Source organism: Squalius cephalus, assembly GCF_949319135.1.
Source record: "Squalius cephalus genome assembly, chromosome: 24".
Classification (NCBI taxonomy): domain Eukaryota; kingdom Metazoa; phylum Chordata; class Actinopteri; order Cypriniformes; family Leuciscidae; genus Squalius; species Squalius cephalus.
In genome coordinates, this window is record NC_137145.1 from 1,582,765 (window position 1) to 1,605,320 (window position 22,556).

General features: G+C 37.6%; 1 protein-coding gene across 1 annotated transcript in view; it reads left to right on the forward strand.

Annotated features, from left to right (window-relative positions):
• Positions 1-22,556, forward strand: part of unc5cb (unc-5 netrin receptor Cb) — a 218,704-nt gene that overhangs the window by 188,636 nt on the left and 7,512 nt on the right. Inside the window, exons 10-13 of the mRNA XM_079860665.1 lie at positions 3,696-4,043; positions 11,734-11,821; positions 13,095-13,266; positions 21,742-21,975. Of these exons, the coding sequence (XP_079716791.1) occupies positions 3,696-4,043; positions 11,734-11,821; positions 13,095-13,266; positions 21,742-21,975 (842 nt within the window). The remainder of the gene's footprint in view (positions 1-3,695; positions 4,044-11,733; positions 11,822-13,094; positions 13,267-21,741; positions 21,976-22,556) is intronic.

Consider the following 22,556-nt stretch of genomic DNA (forward strand, 5'->3'; position numbering starts at 1 on the left):
TTAAATGAGTCACAGTTAGACGTGATGGTGAACTAGTCAACTATTATTATTGGTTAAATTTATTTTTATTTCTACCATTCAAGAAAATCAATACTTTTATTCAACAAGGATCCTAAATTGATCAAAAGTGACAGTAAAGACATTTATAATGTTACAAAATATTCCATTTCAAATAAACGCTGTTCTTTTTAAACTTTCTATTCATCAAGAATCCTGAAAAATGAAGTGTATCACAGTTTCCACACAAATATGAACTGTTTTCAACACTGATAATAATCATAACTGTTTCTTGAGCATCAGATCCTCATATTAGAGTGATTTCTGAAGGATCATGTGACACTGAAGACTGGAGTAATGATGCTGAACATTCAGCTTTGATCACAGGAATAAATTACACTTTACTAGATATTCACATAGAAAACAGATGATTTAAATTGTAATAATATTCCACTGTTTTCACTGTATTTTTGATCACATTAGTGAGCAGAAGAGAGTTTTGAATGGTAGTGTAAATACCAGTAAAAATGATCATTCACTTTATCATTGCAGTGACACAAAAATGACACAACCGAATGCTGGATATGTGATTTTTTTTAATAACTACTTGTCCGGCCAACATGTGCACACTGATTATATCAATATTTTATTGTGGGTTTATTGGGTCTATATATTTCTGATATGTGTGAGATAAACTGAAGCTACTCGTTTGACTAGTTTCATATTTCCTGAAAATATCGGCCGTCTCAGTCCAGCCTCTGTCGTCACTGAACTTATGACATTTCTCTTTATGTGTCAATGTCACTGTAATGATAAAGGAAGTGACAGATCATTTTGCCGGTGATGAATGCGAGCGCAGATGGAGAATTGATGTTTGTCAGAGTCTCGCTGACGTGAAGAGAACGAAGGAGATGCTCATAACTCGAAGACGTCTGAGTTTCCTGCTATTAGGATGCTTGTCAGCTTGATGTGAAGGCAATCTGCAAGTTATCATGACGGGGTAATTAGTTTCGTCTGTCTGGCACACTGAGTGTTAATTACCCATCAGCCCGAGTTGCGCGAGCGGAAGGTGTTGTGGTAAACACCGAGGAAAGAGCTGGAATCGGGAAATAGGTTTGAGAATCTCGAAACACATCAGCGTTTGCACTTTACACATCAGGAGGCCAAGAGCACAGCAGCCATCAATTATGGACACAATAATTACTGATTTTTGCCCATTATACATCTTTGAGCTAAAATATTTGGCCTCGCTGAGATTCTAAGTGAATATTTCAATAATTTAATGACACTTTCACATGTTCATGTTTTTGTTTTGTTTTATGTTGATTAATGGTCACATGACATGCAGATAAACATATAAAATATTTCATATTTTTAAGTGTTTTATTTGGATATTTAATTTATTTATTTATATTTAAAAATCATTTATTTAATTTTAAAATTTAATTATATATTATATATATAAAAATGGGAAACTTGAATTTAAAGGTTTAAAAAAAAGTTTCAAAGCTGTATGACTTTTTATCGTCCAGGTCTGATATAGTTAACGTAAACTAAAACCATAAAATAAACATTAACTGAAATAGGGTTTAGGGTTAGGAAAAAAAAAAAAAAAATATATATATATATATATATATATATATATATATATATATTAAAAATATTTTCATCTAGTTGCCAAGGCAACATTTATCATTTTCATTTACTTGATGTACTAAAATACTAAATCGAAATAAAAAATGTATAAAAACTATATAGACATATTTATTTAAAGAAATCACAATAAAATATAATAAATACAATAATAAAAACACAACTAAATTACTGAAACTTTAACTAAAATTAAAATAAAAATATAAAAATAAAAACATTCAAAATATGAATACAAAAATGGATTACAAAAGATTGTCCATCTAATGAAAGTCAGAGGGGACCAATGTTCTCTACAACCCAAATGCTCATCAAAATATCTTCTTTTGTATGACATGAAAGGGAGTAAATGATGACAGAATTGATATGGTGTTTTAATTGGCTAGAACTGTGAAAGCCCAGATTCCCCCTTAAGTGAACTCAACAGGTGATGTGTGTGAGCGTGTGTTTGGTGACCTCTCCTCGACCTGCAGGTCTCAGTGGTAGACAGTCACGGATGCAGAGAATCGTTAGCGGTGTCAGGTTACGAGTCGCGTGCTGTGCGTTCGGGCCCGGTCTCATGAATATTCATGTGTGTACCTGTGAAGGATCGGTGTCGATCCCGATGCCCTCTGAGTCTGGGTAGAGATGAAGACCGTAACGAGGAAAAGACTAATGATGCCTCTGAATATACGCCGCTCTTCAGGGAGAAGCGCTTCATCATAGCGCAAATAATAGGGACTCGATTCTCCTCAGATGCATTAATAATGCTTTACCGGCATGTGCTAAACAGGTGTGCACTAAGCGTTTTAGACCAATGAGAGAGTGTGTGCGTGTGAGAGTGTGTGTGTGTGTGTGTGTGTGTGTGTGTGTGTGAGAGCGAACATGGAAACCCAACTAAAAAATGTCTCATCACACCAGTGTTATTGTAGTATAATTTATACTATAATTTTTATTAATATGTTGAAGTACCTTTTATTAGTTTTTAGATTTATACTCTTTTAGTTCACAAGTTTGGGGTCAGTAAGATTAGTTTTGAAGAAAATGAATTCCTTTGTTCAGCAAGGACAGATTAAATTGATCAGAATTGACAGTAAAATATTCTATTTCAAATAAGCGCTGTTCTTTTTGGGTGAAGCGGTCATAGCCGTGTTTTATCGTTAATATCAGAGTTGGAACTAACCGTTTTATATTTAAAAAAAAGAATAAATAAATAAATAAATATACACTTCTGGCCAAAAGTTTTAGATCTGTAAGATTTTTTTATGTTTTTAAAAGAAGTTTCTTCTGCTCACCAAGGCTGCATTTATTTGATAAAAAACAATAATAAAAAAAACAGTATTATTGTGAAATATTATGACAATTTAAAATGACTGTTTTCTATTTTAATATATTTATTCCTGTGATCAAAGCTGAATGTTCAGCATCATTACTCCAGTCTTCAGAGTCACATGATCCTTCAGAAATCACTCTAATATGATGATTTGATGATCAAGAAACATTTATGATTATTATCAGTGTTGAAAACAGTTGTGTACAATTTTTCTTTGATGAATAGAAAATTCAAAAGAACAGCATTTATTTAAAATAGAATATTTTCTAACATTATAAATTTCTTTACTGTAACTTTTGATCAGTGTAACTCATCCTTGATGAATAAAAGTATTGATTTATTTTATTTCTTTCCCCCAAAAATAAAATAAAAATTCTTACTGACCCCAAACTTTTGACCGGTAGTGTGTAATGTTACAAAAGCTTTAGATTTCAGATAAATGCTGTTCTTTTGAACTTTCTATTCATCAAAGAATTTTGAAAAAAAATTGTGCAGAACTGTTTTCAACATTGATAATAATAATGAATGTTTTTTGAGCATCAAATCATCATATTAGAATGATTTTTGAAGGATCATGTGACTCTTTATTATTATATTTAACATGTTCCAAATGTTCTTAATGTACTTAAACATTATATTATCAGATTTTGATTTAATTGATTTAATTAGTCATTTTAAATATGAAATATTGTACGTATATTATAACCAGTGCTGTATTTGATGTGTGTGTGTGTAGCTGATCTGCTGGCGGCTCCTCCTGACCTGACGTCAGCGGCGGCCCTGTACCGAGGACCGGTTTACGCGCTCCACGACGTGGCCGACAAAATCCCCATGACCAACTCGCCTCTGCTGGACCCGCTGCCCAACCTGAAGATCAAGGTGTACAACTCGTCCGGTCTGGTGACGCCGCAGGAGGACCTGTCCGACGTCTCGTCCACAGTCTCTCCCAAGCTCCCGCACGCCCTGATGGAGGCCGACACCATGAGCCGGCGCACACACACACTCGTGCGCTCCTGGGACCCGTCCTGCACCGCATTCGGCTCCTTCAACGCTCTCGGAGGGCATCTGATCGTGCCCAACTCAGGTCAGTGCAGTGTCCGGCACCAGACACTAGCGTACACTTGACAACCGCATCGAGTAGCACATATTGTTTTGTACGTGAATGCTGTTTTACGTGAATATCATGACACGAGTGAAGCACAAAGCTTTGTTTACAAAAGAAATAATAGGATAGAAATGAAATGTTACATTGAAGGCATGGAAACGTGTGGATTCGTGTGCCGAATGAGAGAGATGCGTCTCGTGAGCCCATAAATCTAAGCTTTGTCAGCTTTGTTTTGTGATCTGGTCACCCGATTATCAGCGTATAATCAGAGAAACAAACATCTTGTTTCTTTTCCCAAATCTTCACTCACGTCTCGCCCATTTTCACAGGGGATTATAAACGTTTCTTCCTTTGGTTCGCTTTTAATTCGTCCTACAGTGTTTTTTCTACTTTACCACAGTAAAAATGTGAATATAATAGGCCTTTTTGCTCGCTCTTCAAATTCTATTCAACACAGTTTGTGCTTGTTATTATGGTAAGGCAAGTTTATTTGTAAAGCGCATTTCACGTCATTTTTCATTTTAGTTTGTCTTTCTCTGGCAGCAGAAAATCAAGCGTCGTCTAAATGTCTCGACTCTGCGAAGATAAAATTCGCTCTTCAGACCTTTTACAACAAGTGTCAGAAGCTTTGAACATCAGGAGAAAACATGACGATATTAGAAAAGAGAATGACTGTCTCTGTCCTGCTCGTGTCCACATGCTGTATGACGCATCTTTGTCAGGAAATATAAAACGAAAATTTGTTCATAACATTCTTATAATTTTTAGGTTATCAATATTTACTGATATTTATTTCAATGTTTTACAGGCTGTAGTGTAGTGTCGCACTGACGGAAGTGCTAAAATAAACACTCGCGTCTGTTACAAAATGGAGGTTTAAGCCTTGTTTATTATTATTTTTACACCCCCCCATCACCACCGCTCGTGCACATCTTGAGGCCATCGTGCGCTCGGCACATGTGTCTCAGCGTTAATCGTGTTTGCTCATGCCAGGCTCTGATTGAAGCTTCTGGGTTGTATAAGGAACAGGCCAGTGTGTGTGTGTGTTGGAGAGAAAATCACAGCCTGACCCATAAACACACATTACAGGACGCTGGAGTAGTGAAACCAAACCAAACCCGTCGAGGCCGGCGAGTCAACAGTCCTGCTCTTACGGTGATCCATTTATCACACAACGTATTTCACTGAGAAAAAGGAAATGTTTGTCTTCACAATCTTTAATCAAAATATAGTAAGTCTGAAACGATCATCAATCTCCTCGTCCTCCAACCGTTTGTCAGCGAATCTCACAAACCTGTCAAGAATGAGTCTGGCTCATATTTAACTCCACTGTCGAAAGAAAGTATATTTAGCAACAATCTTGTTTTTAGATTTTTCATGACAATTAAGCATTGTTACTGTAATGCAAAGAAAATAATTATACTGTATATTGTAATGTACTGAAACATATATTTATTTAAATTTCTAGAAACAACAATTAAGTTCCATTTATTAACATTAGTTATTTAACTAACAATGAATACTATTTCTAAAACATTTATTAATCTTAGTTAATGTTAACTGAACTTATACTGATGCATTAGTAAAAACCAAAAGTTGCATCTGTTAATATTTTTTTACAATATACATTTGTATTTTAAACATTTGTACCTTTTGTATATTAACTAACGCCATCGAAGATTAATAAATACTGTAATATATGTACTGTGCATTAATTAATGCATTAAAGTTAACTAATGAAACCTTATAGTTCTAAATATACTTAACTTTTAATATGCAATATTATAAAAAATATTGAATGTAAACGTGGTGAAAAGGTCATATGGTAATGATGTGTGTGATTTTACAACCGTGTTCATTACTATGTTTTGCTCTGGAGAGGATAAACATCAACCTCTCGTTTCAAAACACCATAGGAGCCATTCAAGAAAAACGACATTCATATTGTCACAATACTTTGATATTGAGTCGTAAAATAATTTTATGATCACACATATTCCCCAGAGTCTCAGTGCCGGCTCCTGATGTCAGTGAGGTGTGTGTGAGTGATGGCAGCATCCACTCAGCTTTAGAGTCAGTAGATGTGTGTGTCTCTGAACGCTCCTCATGGTCCCGTGAGTTTTACAGCTCCTGTGAGAATCATCAATTACTGTTCAAAGTGCCTTAGCGTGTCCGGTGAGATATAAAGGGATTAGGACACTGAGAGGGTGATCATTCTCACTCCTGACACCCATCCTCAACTCACTCGTTCATAACAGAGCCAGCGTTACAGTAGCGCATGAACACCGTCTCCTGAGGACAGACTGAGGCTGCGTTTACATGCACTACTTCTGTTTCAGTCCGACTGAAGTCATTCCGATTGATGGATCCGGACGTAGTGTTTACATGAACACTAAACATGTGAGTTGAAGGAGTTGAAGTTTTATTTGCCATTTGTACCGGTAAATCTAGTAAGAGTATATAGGAATTTCTGTAGCAGAGCTCTGCATTAAAAAGTCAACATTAAAGAAGAACTTACAAAACTACACACAATAAATAGACTTTGAGAAGGTACAGTAAAGAACAACAGTATAAACCTACAACAAACACACACAATTAAGATGATTACCTCCAGATATTAGTATTGCACTGTCCTGAGATAATACATAATATAAATATTTTAAAAAATACTGTGATAAAACATTCTCTGTTTTAAAGAGACAGACACGTGTTTATATGTCACAATCTTCAAATCAGAATATATTTTAGGCTGGATGTACATTATCCCGCTTATTATACGGCTGCTTGCCACATGAGTAAATAATTAGACACGAAATATTGATCTGAGTTGAAATATTTTATTAGATCTTTAAACGCAAAGCCTTGCGGAGAGAGCAGTTTCAGCGGCAAGATCAAACTAGACGGACATTTAAGAGATACTGTTTACAGTCATAACACTTATTACACAGCGTTTCACCACATAAATAATTATGGAGATTAGAGATATTGATTTCAGATTAAACAGTTTTAAAATCGTACCTGTTTGTATCTCATAATCCAACAGTGTACAAAACAATAGTCACAAAATGGCCGCCGCTGCGTTTGTATGGAACAAGAGAGAGCGAGTCCACGACACTGGATGGCATTATTAAATAACTGTACAGAAAATATCGATTCGACTGATTTTAAATATTTTATTAGAACACCAAACGCAAAACTCCCATGAAGAAAACCCATTCCTAGCGAGTTTATAGCGCTGCTGACTTCAGTGACCCGGATGAGCCTGTGTTTCTGTTCCCAGCGGCTGTTATCTGTTACGTCATTTCTACGTCATTTTACTATTTCTACGTCATTACGCTATTTCTACGTCATTACGCTATTTCTACGTCATTACGCTATTTCTACATCATTACGCTATTTCTACATCATTACGCTATTTCTACATCATTACGCTATTTCTACGTCATTACGCTATTTCTACGTCATTACGCTATTTCTACGTCATTATGCTATTTCTACATCATTACGCTATTTCTACATTACGCTATTTCTACATCATTACGCTATTTCTACATCATTACGCTATTTCTACATCATTACGCTATTTCTACATTACGCTATTTCTACATCATTACGCTATTTCTACATCATTACATTATTTCTACATCATACACGCTATTTCTACATCATTACGCTATTTCTACATTACGCTATTTCTACGTCATTACGCTATTTCTACATCATTACGCCATTTCTACATCATTACGCTATTTCTACGTCATTATGCTATTTCTACGTCATTATGCTATTTCTACGTCATTATGCTATTTCTACATCATTACGCCATTTCTACATCATTACGTTATTTCTACATTACGCTATTTCTACATCATTACGCTATTTCTACATTACGCTATTTCTACATCATTACGCTATTTCTACATTACATTATTTCTACATCATACACGCTATTTCTACATCATTATGCTATTTCTACATTACGCTATTTCTACATCATTACGCTATTTCTACATTACGCTATTTCTACATCATTACGCTATTTCTACATCATTACATTATTTCTACATCATACACGCTATTTCTACATCATTACGCTATTTCTACATTACGCTATTTCTACGTCATTACGCTATTTCTACATCATTACTCTATTTCTACATAATTACGATATTTCTACATCATTACGCTATTTCTACTTATACATCATTACACTATTTCTACGTCATACACGCTATTTCTACGTCATACACGCTATTTCTACATCATTACGCTATTTCTACGTCATTACGCTATTTCTACGTCATTACGCTATTTCTACATCATGACGCTATTTCTACATCATTACGCTATTTCTACATCATTACGCTATTTCTACATCATTACGCTATTTCTATGTCATTACGCTTTTACTACGTCATTACGCTATTTCTACGTCATTACGCTATTTCTACATCATTACGCTATTTCTACATCATTACGCTATTTCTACGTCATTACGCTATTTCTACATCATTACGCTATTTCTACGTCATTACGCTATTTCTACGTCATTACGCTTTTACTACGTCATTACGCTATTTCTACGTCATTACGCTATTTCTACATCATTACGCTATTTCTTCGTCATTACGCTATTTCTACATCATTATGCTATTACTACGTCATTACGCTATTTCTACATCATTACGCTATTTCTACGTCATTACGCTATTTCTACGTCATTACGCTATTTCTACATCATTACGCTATTTCTACATCATTACGCTATTACTACGTCATTACGCTATTTCTACATCATTACGCTATTTCTACATCATTACGCTATTTCTACGTCATTACGCTTTTACTACGTCATTACGCTATTTCTACGTCATTACGCTATTTCTACATCATTACGCTATTTCTTCGTCATTACGCTATTTCTACATCATTATGCTATTACTACGTCATTACGCTATTTCTACATCATTACGCTATTTCTACATCATTAGGCTATTTCTACGTCATTACGCTATTTCTACATTACGCTATTTCTACATCATTACGCTATTTCTACATCATTACGCTATTTCTACGTCATTACGCTATTTCTACGTCATTACGCTATTTCTACATCATTATGCTATTACTACGTCATTACGCTATTTCTACGTCATTACATTATTTCTATGTCATTACGCTATTTCTACATCATTACTCTATTTCTACATCATTACTCTATTTCTACATCATTACTCTATTTCTACATCATTACGCTATTTCTATGTCATTAGGCTATTTCTACATCATTACGCTATTTCTATGTCATTAGGCTATTTCTACATCATTATGCTATTACTACGTCATTACGCTATTTCTACATCATTACGCTATTTCTACGTCATTACACTATTTCTACATCATTACGCTATTTCTACGTCATTAGGCTATTTCTACATCATTACGCTATTTCTACGTCATTACGCTATTTCTACGTCATTACACTATTTTTACATCATTGCACATGCGCAGTCCTTTCAGTTTCGGTTTTCAATCTGATCAAGTGTTCACATGTTCTCTCGATTGGATTAGAAAAGGAATAAACCCCTTTCAATCTGATGGAAGTTTCATTGGGATCGAGCTCAGTCGGATCGATTAAGGCGTTTTACATGAAGGATTTCCAGTCCGATTGAGCCGTCAGTCCCACTACTAACGGATGATTTGGTTGCATGTAAAGAGAGAGTCTTAAGTGTACTAGATTCCTGAAGCCTCGTTAACTGGATGCGGATGTGGGAGTTTATTGGTTTTCAGAAAATTGGGACACTCTTCATTTTCCCCGTATTTCCTCAGATGATTCACACAGCAGATCCCTGGATTTCAATAGGACTGCAGTAACATTTAAAAGGTCTAAACTTTCAGATGTGGTGAAATATAATGTTAAATAAGATAATTTCTCATTCACTCTTTTGCTCAGCAAATACGTTTACGGACCATTTTAAAAACATGAAATGTCATTCACAGCCTGTTTAATGTCCATAATGTGACACAGTTCTGAGTGAAACTGACATTCAGCAGGAGAGAAGAGTGTCGGGCTCGATTTCATCTGTCATGTGGTGTTTGGATCAGCTAGACTTTTCTGTGTGTGTGTGTGTGTGTGTGTGTTTGTTGTTCCAACAAAGATTATATTTTATATAGATTACTACATTTCTTTTTTTCATTTCTTTTGATTATTTTATAAGTCATGTTTGCTGGAATTTATTTTTTTAATTTTATTTTTCTCTTCTTGGTTTTGTTTGTTTCTGACACGTTGTTGTTATTGCACTGATCACTTATTTGAAAGGAAAAAATAATTTTTGAAAACTAATGTGCACTGATTAATTGATCACAATAACAGCAGGAATGTGAATTCAGTTCATTAAATCGAGTTGATTTTGATTTCATGTTGACTTGAACAGACTTCCTGCTCAATCCGGGCTGAAGTCTGTCATTTTCCTCAGTTTTGTCCCCCGGCTCTCGAGTGCCGCTCTGGTCTCTGCTGATGCAGTTCTCCTCTGTGTTGTTAGTGAGTGACAGTCGCTCAAAGGGAAGTTCACATGAAGGACAAGAGAAATCAATGAGTCTGTGAGACTGGAGGAATTCATCAGTCGGGATATTCCCACTCTGTGCATAAGAACACAAAAGCTAACACAAACATGAAAACATTTTTCTGAATGTTCTTTGAACATTCGAAACGTTTGGTTTTTTAAAGTCCCCCTGTGGTGTAAATCCAGCTTTTAATGTAGTTTATGTGTCTATGTGGTGTTTTTAATCTGCTTTAAGACAAAGCATGTGTAAATTCATAAGTCGACAGCATTTCTGAGTATTTCCTCCTTAAAACTGCAGTGAACCAAAGACAGTCTCAAAAACACGCTTTGAAATCGCTGGTGTTTCTGACGTCACAAACTACCTTGTAACCAATCAGATCAACGTGTGATCGTCAACCAGTGGATCTCTGAGCTGAGGGAGTGAGTGGAGGCAGGGCTCATTTGCATATTCATAGAACCGCGCATACTAAATGAGGCAAGGGTGTCGAGTTACATTCAAGATATTTTAAGGCATGAAGAATTTGTTTTCAAGGAAAAAACATTTAAATATGTAATTATGGTGATCAAAGATGAGTTTTAAGGGAAAAAATGATTGACTACAGGGCGACTTTAAATGTTTTAAAAATGTTAAACCGTTCCATTTGATCATTTTTATAATGGAAATTTTACATTTGAGTGTTCTCTGAACATTCCAAAACAAGTAGTAACATAAAAAATGTTAGACAAACATCCAACTAAAACATTCCTTTCCAATAATGATGTATAAATAATGTTTTTGTGCTAACGTTAAGAAAACATTATTAAAAACAAGATCCCTATGAACAAATGTTCTATTAACATTACTGGAAGAGCGTTTGTTCATAACCCTGAGAAGGTTCCCTGTTGGCTGAGACACTCGTGTGTGTGTGTGTGTGTGTGTGTGTGTGTGTGTGTGTGTGTGTGTGTGTGTGTGTGTGTGTGTGTGTGTGTGTGTGTGTGTGTGTGTGACACTGACAGGGCGTTTGTGTGTGTGTGAGTTTGACACTGACAGGGCGTTTGGCACGGGGTGGCAGAGGTCACAGGCTGGCAGACTGATGGTTTGTGTGTGTGTGTGTGTCTCTCTGCAGGAGTGAGCTTGTTGGTGCCAGCGGGTGCCATCCCTCAGGGACGAGTCTACGAGATGTACGTGACGGTTCACAGGAAGGAGAGCATGAGGTATCGTGACAAACGCCCTTATTCTGGGGATTATCGCCCATGAAGACGCCCATCTGTACCTGACACACAACTACATGTGGCATTCTTAGTCGCTCTTTCATTGCTCACTTATTAATTCTCAGTTATGCATTATTAAAGTATCAACTTTGTCTCAGATCACAATCTCAATTCAAACATTGGCGCAATCTTATTCTCAAATGACAATTTGTCTCTGTCTATTAAACCTTTGATAAGTACGATCACAGTGAACATTCAGATCTGCGTTCTGATCCAGAGAGAGCAGTTGTCATGTATAGATATGAAACTTTTCAACTACACTGTAGCATTTTTTTTGTTTTGCATAATTCAGATTATCACAGAAGTTCTGGGATAAAAGTTTATAGTTCGGATATAATCACTGTCTTGGTTGTCTATGGTTCAGGGATCATATCCGTACTATAAACTTTTATCATAGTACTTCTGTATACTTCTCATAAATCTGAATCAGAGCAAATCACCTTTTGAAAATAACTTGATGCTCCAAAAAACGATTCTCAATTACATCGTTTCACCAGTAGGTGGAGACAAGTGACTGTTAAAAACATGTATTTGTCATTGAATCAAGAGATTCGTTCAAAAACACTGATTCATCCATTAATGAAACGAGTGAAGTCTTTATGAGTGAGTCATTGAATCATTCATTCAAGAGATTCGTTCAAAAAACGCTGATTCATCCAGTAATGAAGCAAGTCTTTATGAGTGAGTCATTGAATCATTAATTCCAGAGATTCGTTCAAAAACACTGATTCATTCAGTAATGAAGCAAGTCTTTATGAGTGAGTCATTGAATCATTAATTCCAGAGATTCGTTCAAAAACACTGATTCATTCAGTAATGAAACTAGTGAAGTCTTTATGAGTGAGTCATTAAATCATTCATTCAAATGAAGAAAATAATAATAATAATTTAATATTTTTTTAAAAAGACAGCAGCCATTAACATTTGTCAGAACCTCTATTAAATTACATGTTATTTTGTTATTTATATAGTTGTTAATTATACAATATATTAGAGATCTCATGTCTAGACAATCCATGTCTATTTCTATAGCATACAGTACAGATTGTTTCAAAGCAGCTTTATTATTCAGTGTCATTATTCAGCTCAAAAAGTTCAGTTAAATCTTAGTAATATTAATTGACTTTTAAAGCCTAACTGAGCGAGCCAAAGGCAACAGTGGCAAGGAACTCAATTATGTTTGTTGATGTTTGTTTTATGTGTGGTTTTTCTTCAGGCCGCAGGTGGACGACACACAGGAGACGGTTCTGAGTCCCGTGGTGAGCTGTGGTCCTCCTGGAGCTCTTCTGACCCGGCCCGTCATCATCACCATGCACCACTGCGTCGAGGCCGAGAGCGAGGACTGGCTCATTCAGCTGAAGAGCCAATCACAGCAGGGCCAGTGGGAGGTGAGTGGGAGGGGCCATGGAAAACATGTCAGTTTAGGACACTGAGTGGGAGGAGCCACGGAAAACATGTCAGTTTAGGACACTGAGTGGGCGGAGCCACGGAAAACATGTCAGTTTAGGACACTGAGTGGGCGGAGTCACGGAAAACATGTCAGTTTAGGACACTGAGTGGGCGGAGCCACGGAAAACATGTCAGTTTAGGACACTTGAGTGGGAGGAGCCACGGAAAACATGTCAGTTTAGGACACTGAATGGGCGGAGCCATGGAAAACATGTCAGTTTAGGACACTGAGTGGGCGGAGCCACCGAAAACATGTCAGTTTAGGACACTGAGTGGGCGGAGTCACAGAAAACAGGTCCGTTTAGGACATTGAGTGGGCGGAGCCACGGAAAACGTCAGTTAGGACACTGAGTGGGCGGAGCCACAGAAAACATGTCCGTTTAGGACACTGAGTGGGCGGAGCCACAGAAAACAGGTCCGTTTAGGACATTGAGTGGGCGGAGCCACAGAAAACAGGTCCGTTTAGGACATTGAGTGGGCGGAGCCACGGAAAACGTCAGTTAGGACACTGAGTGGGCGGAGCCACGGAAAACATGTCAGTTTAGGACACTGAGTGGGCGGAGCCACAGAAAACATGTTAGTTTAGGAAGGAAGTTCAGATGGTGGCCATCGAGTTTAAAAGAACAGCCTAAAAATCTAGAAAGACTAAAGGTCCTTGCACACTGAGTCCGAAATTTTCATATGTGTTTTTTCGTTTTCGTCATTCGGTGGCTCTGAATTGTCAAAACACTTCTCAAAATGCTTGCTACGGATGCGAAAAACTCAAAAGAATCGAACCTGATCCAAGTTTTTTTATGACAGAAGAAAATTTCGGAGGCAGTGTGCAAACGTGATTGACGCAATGTGAGGTTGTATTTATTTTTACGTGAATTTCGGACTCAGTGTGTAAGGACCGTAAAACTAAAATCTGCTACTTTTGAGTGGCTGGAAAGGTCCTGGAAAAATTATGGAAATTCAAAAAGTGTGCGAACCGTAAAAACACTAAATCTGACACATGGTATCATAAACTTCTTGAGCTCAAACTCTCAAGTTTTGGTGAATTTCATACACACCAAGACGAACCAACCTATAATGTGAATCACAAGTTCACAAACTTTGATTTGAAGCAAAAAAGTATTTGAAAATCGAACAAAAATACAAAGGTACAAGACTGTGAACTTAACAGCTTCAGTGAGGGAAAGAACTACAGTCCCATGAAGCATTGCGAACAGCATAATTTAATTAAAAACGACAGAGAAAAATAAAGCTACTCATTTAAAATGTTGATTATATCTATAGAAACAACATTTTAAATTTATTGCAAAATATTCATGTATATATTCAAACAGATCGACTCAATTACGTCCATTCGCAGTGCTTCATGGGAGTGGGCGGAGCTAAAGAGCTCTTTTGGCATGTTTTGCTCTCTGATTGGTGGAATTTTCTGCACAGCATCATGGGTAATGTAATTTTTCACCAGGAATTCTATTAAACACGATCATTTTAAAACTAAGCTGAAATAATGCAGGCAAACGGCTTCGAAAGAAGCAAACACCATCAATTAACAACCTCGTAGCTCACAGTAGGACTTAGTATACACTTATAGGTGTATAATTTAAAAACTTAAATATAATTTAATCATTAAAAACCAATTTCCCTGTGAAGAAAATGTATTTTTACTTCTGGAACCTGACCGTTACGCTCTATTATCGTTAATTAAAAATAAAACCATATAAAAAGCATTTTCGTTACTTGAAATAAACGTTAACTTTGACATTGTGGCGCAGCAAACTGCATTGGTTTTCTATGAATAACCCTCTTTTTTCACTTGTGTCCATGGGATGAAGCAGCCAGAGGTCAAACGCGTTCATCTGAAGCATCTGAGCTGTTGATGTGCGGTCGTGTGTGTGTGTGTGTGTGTGCGTGTGTGTTTACATGCGCGACCCCCTGCCGGTGTCCCGTTGGATATCAAGCGGCCCGGACACTCGCTCTAGCCAAAAAACGAGATGACTGTCAGCGAATCAACCCGCGCGGGTTCAGCTCAACACAAACCCAGAGTTAATTAGAAGATGGCGATGAAGAGCGGCCTGTTATCAGCCTGATGTCAGACGAGACGAGTTTCCCACCCACTGGCCTTGTCACGAACACGGGCGACGAGGAGAAGTTGTTTATCCGAAGCAGAACTGAACAGAAGTCCTCCTCGCGGGCCTTTATTGTTCACACACAAACACAATGGTGGCGAGTTAATTAGCCATGCAGGAGGCGACACAACCCACGCAAGAGCTGCGATACACTCACCACCCTCAAAACACTCATTCACACCCTCATTACGCTCACATTCACCTCACACTACTGTAACGTTACACTCAGAGGAACTGAAGGAGGACCGTGGCACTTAGATGGGGATTCAGAGAATATAGTGGTACCGTCATGATACCCTGACGAGAAACCCTTCAGAAGTAACAGACTCGACACTAAAACTAAATATTTTCTTGTTAAATGAAATAAAGCTAACATTAAATATAATAGAATATAAATATTAGATGGAAAACTGTAAAGAAGTGTTGTCTTGACAGCTAACTGAAATAAATAAATTGAAGTGTGTGTATATATATATATATATATAATGCTAAAAATGAAGAAGTACATAAAATAATTAAACTTTAAACTAAAATTAAAATGAAAACTGAAAACTTGAAAATTTCACATTTGGCCATAACCTACTGAAATAGTATAAAAAAAATTGTATGAAATACTACTATAAAACAAATCATTGGATAATTTGCACTGTTTATGATATAATATATTAATTATATTCAGTTTTGTTATTGTGAACTGAAACTAAAACAATAAAGTAACATGTAAATAATTGATGAAAAACTTCAAACTTAAAAAACTTTAAAAAATAAAATAAAATAATGAAATGTTGCCTTTTAAGTTGAATTACTAAATTTACTAAAACTGAAAATAAATTAAAGCTAAATAAAATGTTTTAAAAAATAATACTAAAAATGACAATCACAAACATTACTAAAATTAAAAAGAAACTGAAAATATACAAATAAATGCTAATTTAAAATATGAATAAATACTATAATAGTATCCAAGTAATACTAAAATAACATCGGAAAGACCAATTATTGGCATCATTTGGCAGATGTTTACCCATTTTGAGATTACTAACTAATAACTGCGTTCACTGACAGTGTTAACAAATAATGCATAATATTACTTATAATGAATATTATGTAAAACAAGAGTCTGTCGTTGTGTTTTATCTTGTGCATCTATAGTTTATATGATATTTCTGATCAGTGTGACATTGAGAAAATCAGTCTGAATCATGTGACCAGGAAGCGTCTCTCTCTCTCTCTCTCTCTCTCTCTCTCTCTCTCTCTCTCTCCTGATGGCTTTAAGCATCTGTCAAAGCTCGGCTCCTCCATCAGTGTGACTCTTCATCGCTCTCCCCAGAGACTCTCGCTGCTTTCGAGCTGCTTAGCAACAGTCCGTGACCTTGTCTCATCTCATCAAACATAAAGTACTGTTGGATCGCCTTCAGCCATTCATTCAGAGAAGCGAAGGATGGTGGGCGTCTGGTGAACGCCGGCCAGAGGAAGCAGAGAGCGGAGTCCTGTTGTCTTCAGATCAGATAAACTCTTGTCAAATGTGCTGGAAAGAAAATGTATTTCATCCTGCGCTCTTCCCTCAATCTCTCGTTTTCTTTCGCCTGAAATAACGAGCGCTTCCTGTTGCTGAGAGACGCTGCGGTCCGTCAAACACTTTCTGCTGCAGTTTCATTATTCAAAAGCTTGTTCCCTGCATGCATGCATAATCTGATAGAGAGAAAGAATAGATGTTTGTTTGCCTCCCAAGCGTCTTCAATTTGGCTCTAAATTGAATGCAAATTCAATTTAAAAAGAAGAATCCTGTTTTCAACTTCCTGTGAATCGCACGCAGGGAAGCCGCTCGGACCTGGTCAGCTGACACAAACACACACACTGAAACACTGACGGAGTCAAAGCAGCGATGAAGTGATGAACGCAACAGTTGACCCAAAAATCTGAAAGTGTGTGTGGGTGGATGCGTCAAGCTCCAGAAAAATGACAGAAAATACATAAAAGTATCATAACGTTAATCCATGTGACTCATGCGCACTCATGCATATTCAAACATGCTGTGCTGCTTTCACTTATAAAATACGTTTTCATGCATAATGACTTACATTTCAGTTTGCTTCCCTCATGAAACCTTAAATCATAAGACTTCATGATACATTTATTATATCATATCATATTATATTCAGTTGTGTTATTGTTTGCAAAAACTAAAACAGTTCAAATTTGTTTTCGGTAATTAAAATCAAGCTGAAATTAAATAAAATCAAATATAAATATTAGATGAAGAACTTCAACTTAAATGAAACAAGATTATTTCAGGACATAATGACTTAAATTTCAGTTTTTCTCTCATAAATCTATAAATCACACAATGATACACTATTGCATTATATTATATTAATCTAATTTTTGTTATTGTTAACTAAAACTAAACCAATAAATTGTTTATGGTAATTGAAATCAAGCTGAAATAAAATAAAACACAAATATTGGATTACAAACTTAAAATGAAAATGAGAAATGTTGCTTTGTCAACTAACTTAAAACAAAATTATTTCAGTGCATTATGACTTACATTTTTGTTTGTTTCTCATAAAATCCTCATTTAATTATATATTATATTATGAGTTTTTGAACTTTAATGTCTCTAATGCTGATGATTCATTGATTCATTTGAATTGAAATATTTAATACTTTCACAGCAAAAATTATGTATGCGATTTAATTTAGATTAATTAATCACAGAGTATGTAATTAATTCGATTAAAATTTGTAATCGATTGACAGCCCTAATTTTAAAAGAAAATCGGTTAGTAAAATCAAGCTGATATGAAATAAAATATAAATATTAAATGGAAAAGTTCAACTTTGAGAAATGATGTTAAATAAAATTATTAATTAATAAAATTATTTTATTTTATATGATTTCCATACGACTTTAGACACATTTCTGGTGTTTTTGAATCTCTACTAAACAGCGACAGTGTGTTCATGTACGGCTGCACTTTCCCAGGAAGACGTTGTGTTTGTAGGTTTGAGCTGCACATGTTCTCCAGAGTCTGTCCCTCAGAGTTGAATAATATCCCGTAATGGCACAGATGTGACTGTGATGGATCCTCGAGGCGCAGGCAATAACGCCACATGTGCGTCTGGACCTTTAAACAAAGAAATAACTATCGATTCCATCTGACGTGTGACAGCCATAATATCCGTGGGTTTGTGGAGATGAGGTTTCCTTCACACGCTGATGATGACTGTGGTTGATCACACGCCGATAGGAAATATTACTTTCCCGGTCGTCGTCCCACGAATGATGTGTGTGTCAAAATACATATCCATCCGAGTCATTTCCTTTTTCCACATTTCCACACTGTAAATGTGATTTCTTCACTCGTATCATGCTGACTCTTTGATTTGATGTGTTTGCCGAGAGCCGTTCATAAAATGTGTATTTCTGTCTTTTCTCTTTCGGAATGCAACATTTTTCCCATGTCTATTTTCCAAGAACATTTGTGGACGGTCGTTTCTGCATATATTGAGGAGAAACTTCCATGAATTTGTGCCGTAGCTCTTCTTCTTTTTTTTTTTTTTTGAGAGTGAGACGAACTCGTTGCTCTGATGAATCGACTGAGAGCTTGAGTAAATAAATCATTCTGGAAGGCATTAGCCCAGTTTTCCATCCTGTCTGCTAATTATCTCACTAACGCGCTCGAATCCCGCGCTCCCACCGGATGCGTTAAAGAGGCTAATGGCTAGTCATAATGCCGCTGTTTAACGGCCAAGCCGACTATAAAGTATTTTAATTCCTTTTCTCTCGTCCATAATGGGATGAAATTAATGACGGTGTGAGCGTCAGGATTGGAGCTAATAGATGGAGACGCTTTCCAGCGGCGTAATGAGAGACACACACACACCAGCACGAACGTGAGGTCAGAGGTCACAGAGAGCAGGTCTGTCGCAGAGACGCTCGGTGTTGAGCTCGTAACGTGAACACACACACACATGTTCAATCACACATATACTCTAACACACACACTCAGACTCGCACGCACACACTCACATACATTCAATCTCAATCACACACACACTCAGACTCACACGTGCACCCACACTCACACACTGAGATGCACGCACACACTCACACTCAAACATACATACACACAAACACACACACACACACACACACCCAGACTCACACACACTCACACACTGAGATGCACGCACACACTCACACTCACACATACATACACTCAAACACACACAAACGCACACACACACACACACACACACACACACACACACACACCCAGACTAACGCATGTATTTATTCACACTGAACAGAATGAACTGCTGTTATAAACACTGTTTGTGGCCAGTAAGAGTTATTCAGAATCTGAAGCTGTAGAAGCATCAGAATCAACTCAAATCATTAAATATCACATTTTAAAAAAATTATTACAAACTATTAACATCAAAAAAAGTTTGGGTTTCAGGGCTGAAAAAGAATATTACATGTAACATTGCTAACATTGTTCTATATTACAGAGAAATAATAAACCATAGTAATGAACTTTTAATATATGAAGCGCTCAATTCACAGTGTTCAGTGTGTGTTCAGTGTTCTGTGTGTGTTCAGTGTGTGTTCAGTGTGTGTTCAGTGTGTGTTCAGTGTGTGTTCAGTGTGTGTACAGTGTGTGTACAGTGTGTGTACAGTGTGTGTACAGTGTGTGTTCAGTGTGTGTTCAGTGTGTGTTCAGTGTGTGTACAGTGTGTGTACAGTGTGTGTACAGTGTGTGTTCAGTGTGTGTTCAGTGTGTGTTCTGTGTGTGTTCTGTGTGTGTTCAGTGTGTGTTCAGTGTGTGTACAGTGTGTGTACAGTGTGTGTTCAGTGTGTGTTCAGTGTGTGTTCAGTGTGTGTTCAGTGTGTGTTCAGTGTGTGTACTGTGTGTGTTCTGTGTGTGTACAGTGTGTGTACAGTGTGTGTTCAGTGTGTGTTCAGTGTGTGTTCAGTGTGTGTTCAGTGTGTGTTCAGTGCAACAGCAGAGAGCTTACAGTTTAGAGAAGTCAAGTTCCTTGAAGCCCCTTTCACACAGAGACTCCGGAAAATACACGGATAATGTGTCCCGGGATCGTTTGATTTTGGTTCATTCACACTGCCAGTGATTTTCCGTTCACACACATCCCGTAAAGACACGTGACGTCAGGATGTGATAACCCCTGTCAGATGTCAGTTCTGCTGATAACTCTTCCTCATTTCTACACGAAGACGAGTCCACACTCCCCAGTAGCGCCACTGGGTTTTCCGAAGCTTGTTCCCCATACGCCGGATTGGTCCTGGCTTCTGTTCACACAGCGCGTGTTCCGGGACTGATCCCGGCAATGTTACTAAGTCCCCATCCCGGCATCGATCCCGGGATGTGTTTGCGTTCACACAGAAGGCACTCCAGCAATTTTACGGCAATTTCCCGGGATCAAGCGCTGTGTGAAAGGGGCTCTGGAGAACTGAACTACCGCCTTGACCTGAGACTGCATAAACTACAGCACACGGATCCATTCACAATCACTAAACACATGATCCTGAGTGTGTGTGTGTGTGTGTGTCTGTGCATGAATACACTCGAGAGCGCTAGGATGTGTCTCTCCAGAAACATTCACAGAGCTCGTGTTTTAAAGCTACACACGATGCATTGAAGATTTCTCTGGAAACGCGACGTGAGTCTGTTCTCTGATGGTTTAACCAGTTTTCTTTACATTAGCTGTGTTTTGGACTGATTGTTTGAATGAATTCAGTTACTGGATCATTAGTCTGAAAACTTTCCTGGAGTTTAGCTGCTTAAAATGATCTGATCGCAAACTGAGAAGCGAAATCGAGTTTAATGGAAATAGAATAGAAATAGTCCCAAATCACACACTCATATAACGCCATTGGGCGAGTGAAATGTTGTGCTTTTAATGTTGTTTATACGTCTGTGGTGTTCTTATGCTTTAAGACAAACCATGTGTAAATTCATAAGTGTGGAGGCGGGGCTCATTTGCATACTCATAAAACCGCGTATACTAAATGAGGCAAGGGTGTCGAGTTACATTCAAGATATTTTAAGACATGAAGATTTTTTTTTCTAGGAAAAAACATGTAAATGTCATTTTGGTGATCAAAGATGAGTTTTGAGGGATACAGTTATTGACTACAGGGCGACTTTAATATATACTACATGTCTGCTATATGAATAATTACAAAACAGGATACAAGTGTTTTCACATCAGACACACTGAAGATGTGCGATGTGTATTGAGTTGTGTGTGTGTGTGTGTGTGCAGGACGTGGTGGTCGTGGGCGAGGAGAACTTCACCACCCCCTGTTATATCCAGATGGACGAGGAAGCGTGTCACATGCTGACGGAGACCCTGGGCACGTACTGTCTCGTGGGCCGCTCCGTCAGCGCAAACGCATCCAAGAGACTGAAGCTGGCGATCTTCGGGCCCGTGAGCTGCACTGTGCTGGAGTACAACATCAGAGTCTACTGTCTCGACGACACACAGGACTCGCTGAAGGTGAGACACACACACACACACTCTCACACACTCTCACACTCACACTCACACACACCGCACTGTGCTGGAGTACAACATCAGAGTCTACTGTCTCGACGACACACAGGACTCGCTGAAGGTGAGACACACACACACACACTCTCACACACTCTCACACTCACACTCACACTCACACACACCGCACTGTGCTGGAGTACAACATCAGAGTCTACTGTCTCGACGACACACAGGACTCACTGAAGGTGAGACACACACACACACACACACACACTCTTATACATCTATCTTTATGAGGACATTCATTGACACAATGCAATCTCTAGCCGCTTCCCCTAACCTTACCCATCACAACTAAGTGCCTAACCCGACCCCTGACCCTAAACCGACCCTTGACCTCATTATAACCTTATCCCTAATACCAAGTCTTGACCCTCAAACAGCCTTTAAAGGCTCTCAGAGACTGAGGACAAGCCAAAATGTCCTCTCTTTACTCTTTGTCCTCACTCCAATGGTCTAAAACTCAAACTGGTCCTCACAAAGATAGTTGTACAAGTACACACACACACACACACACACACACA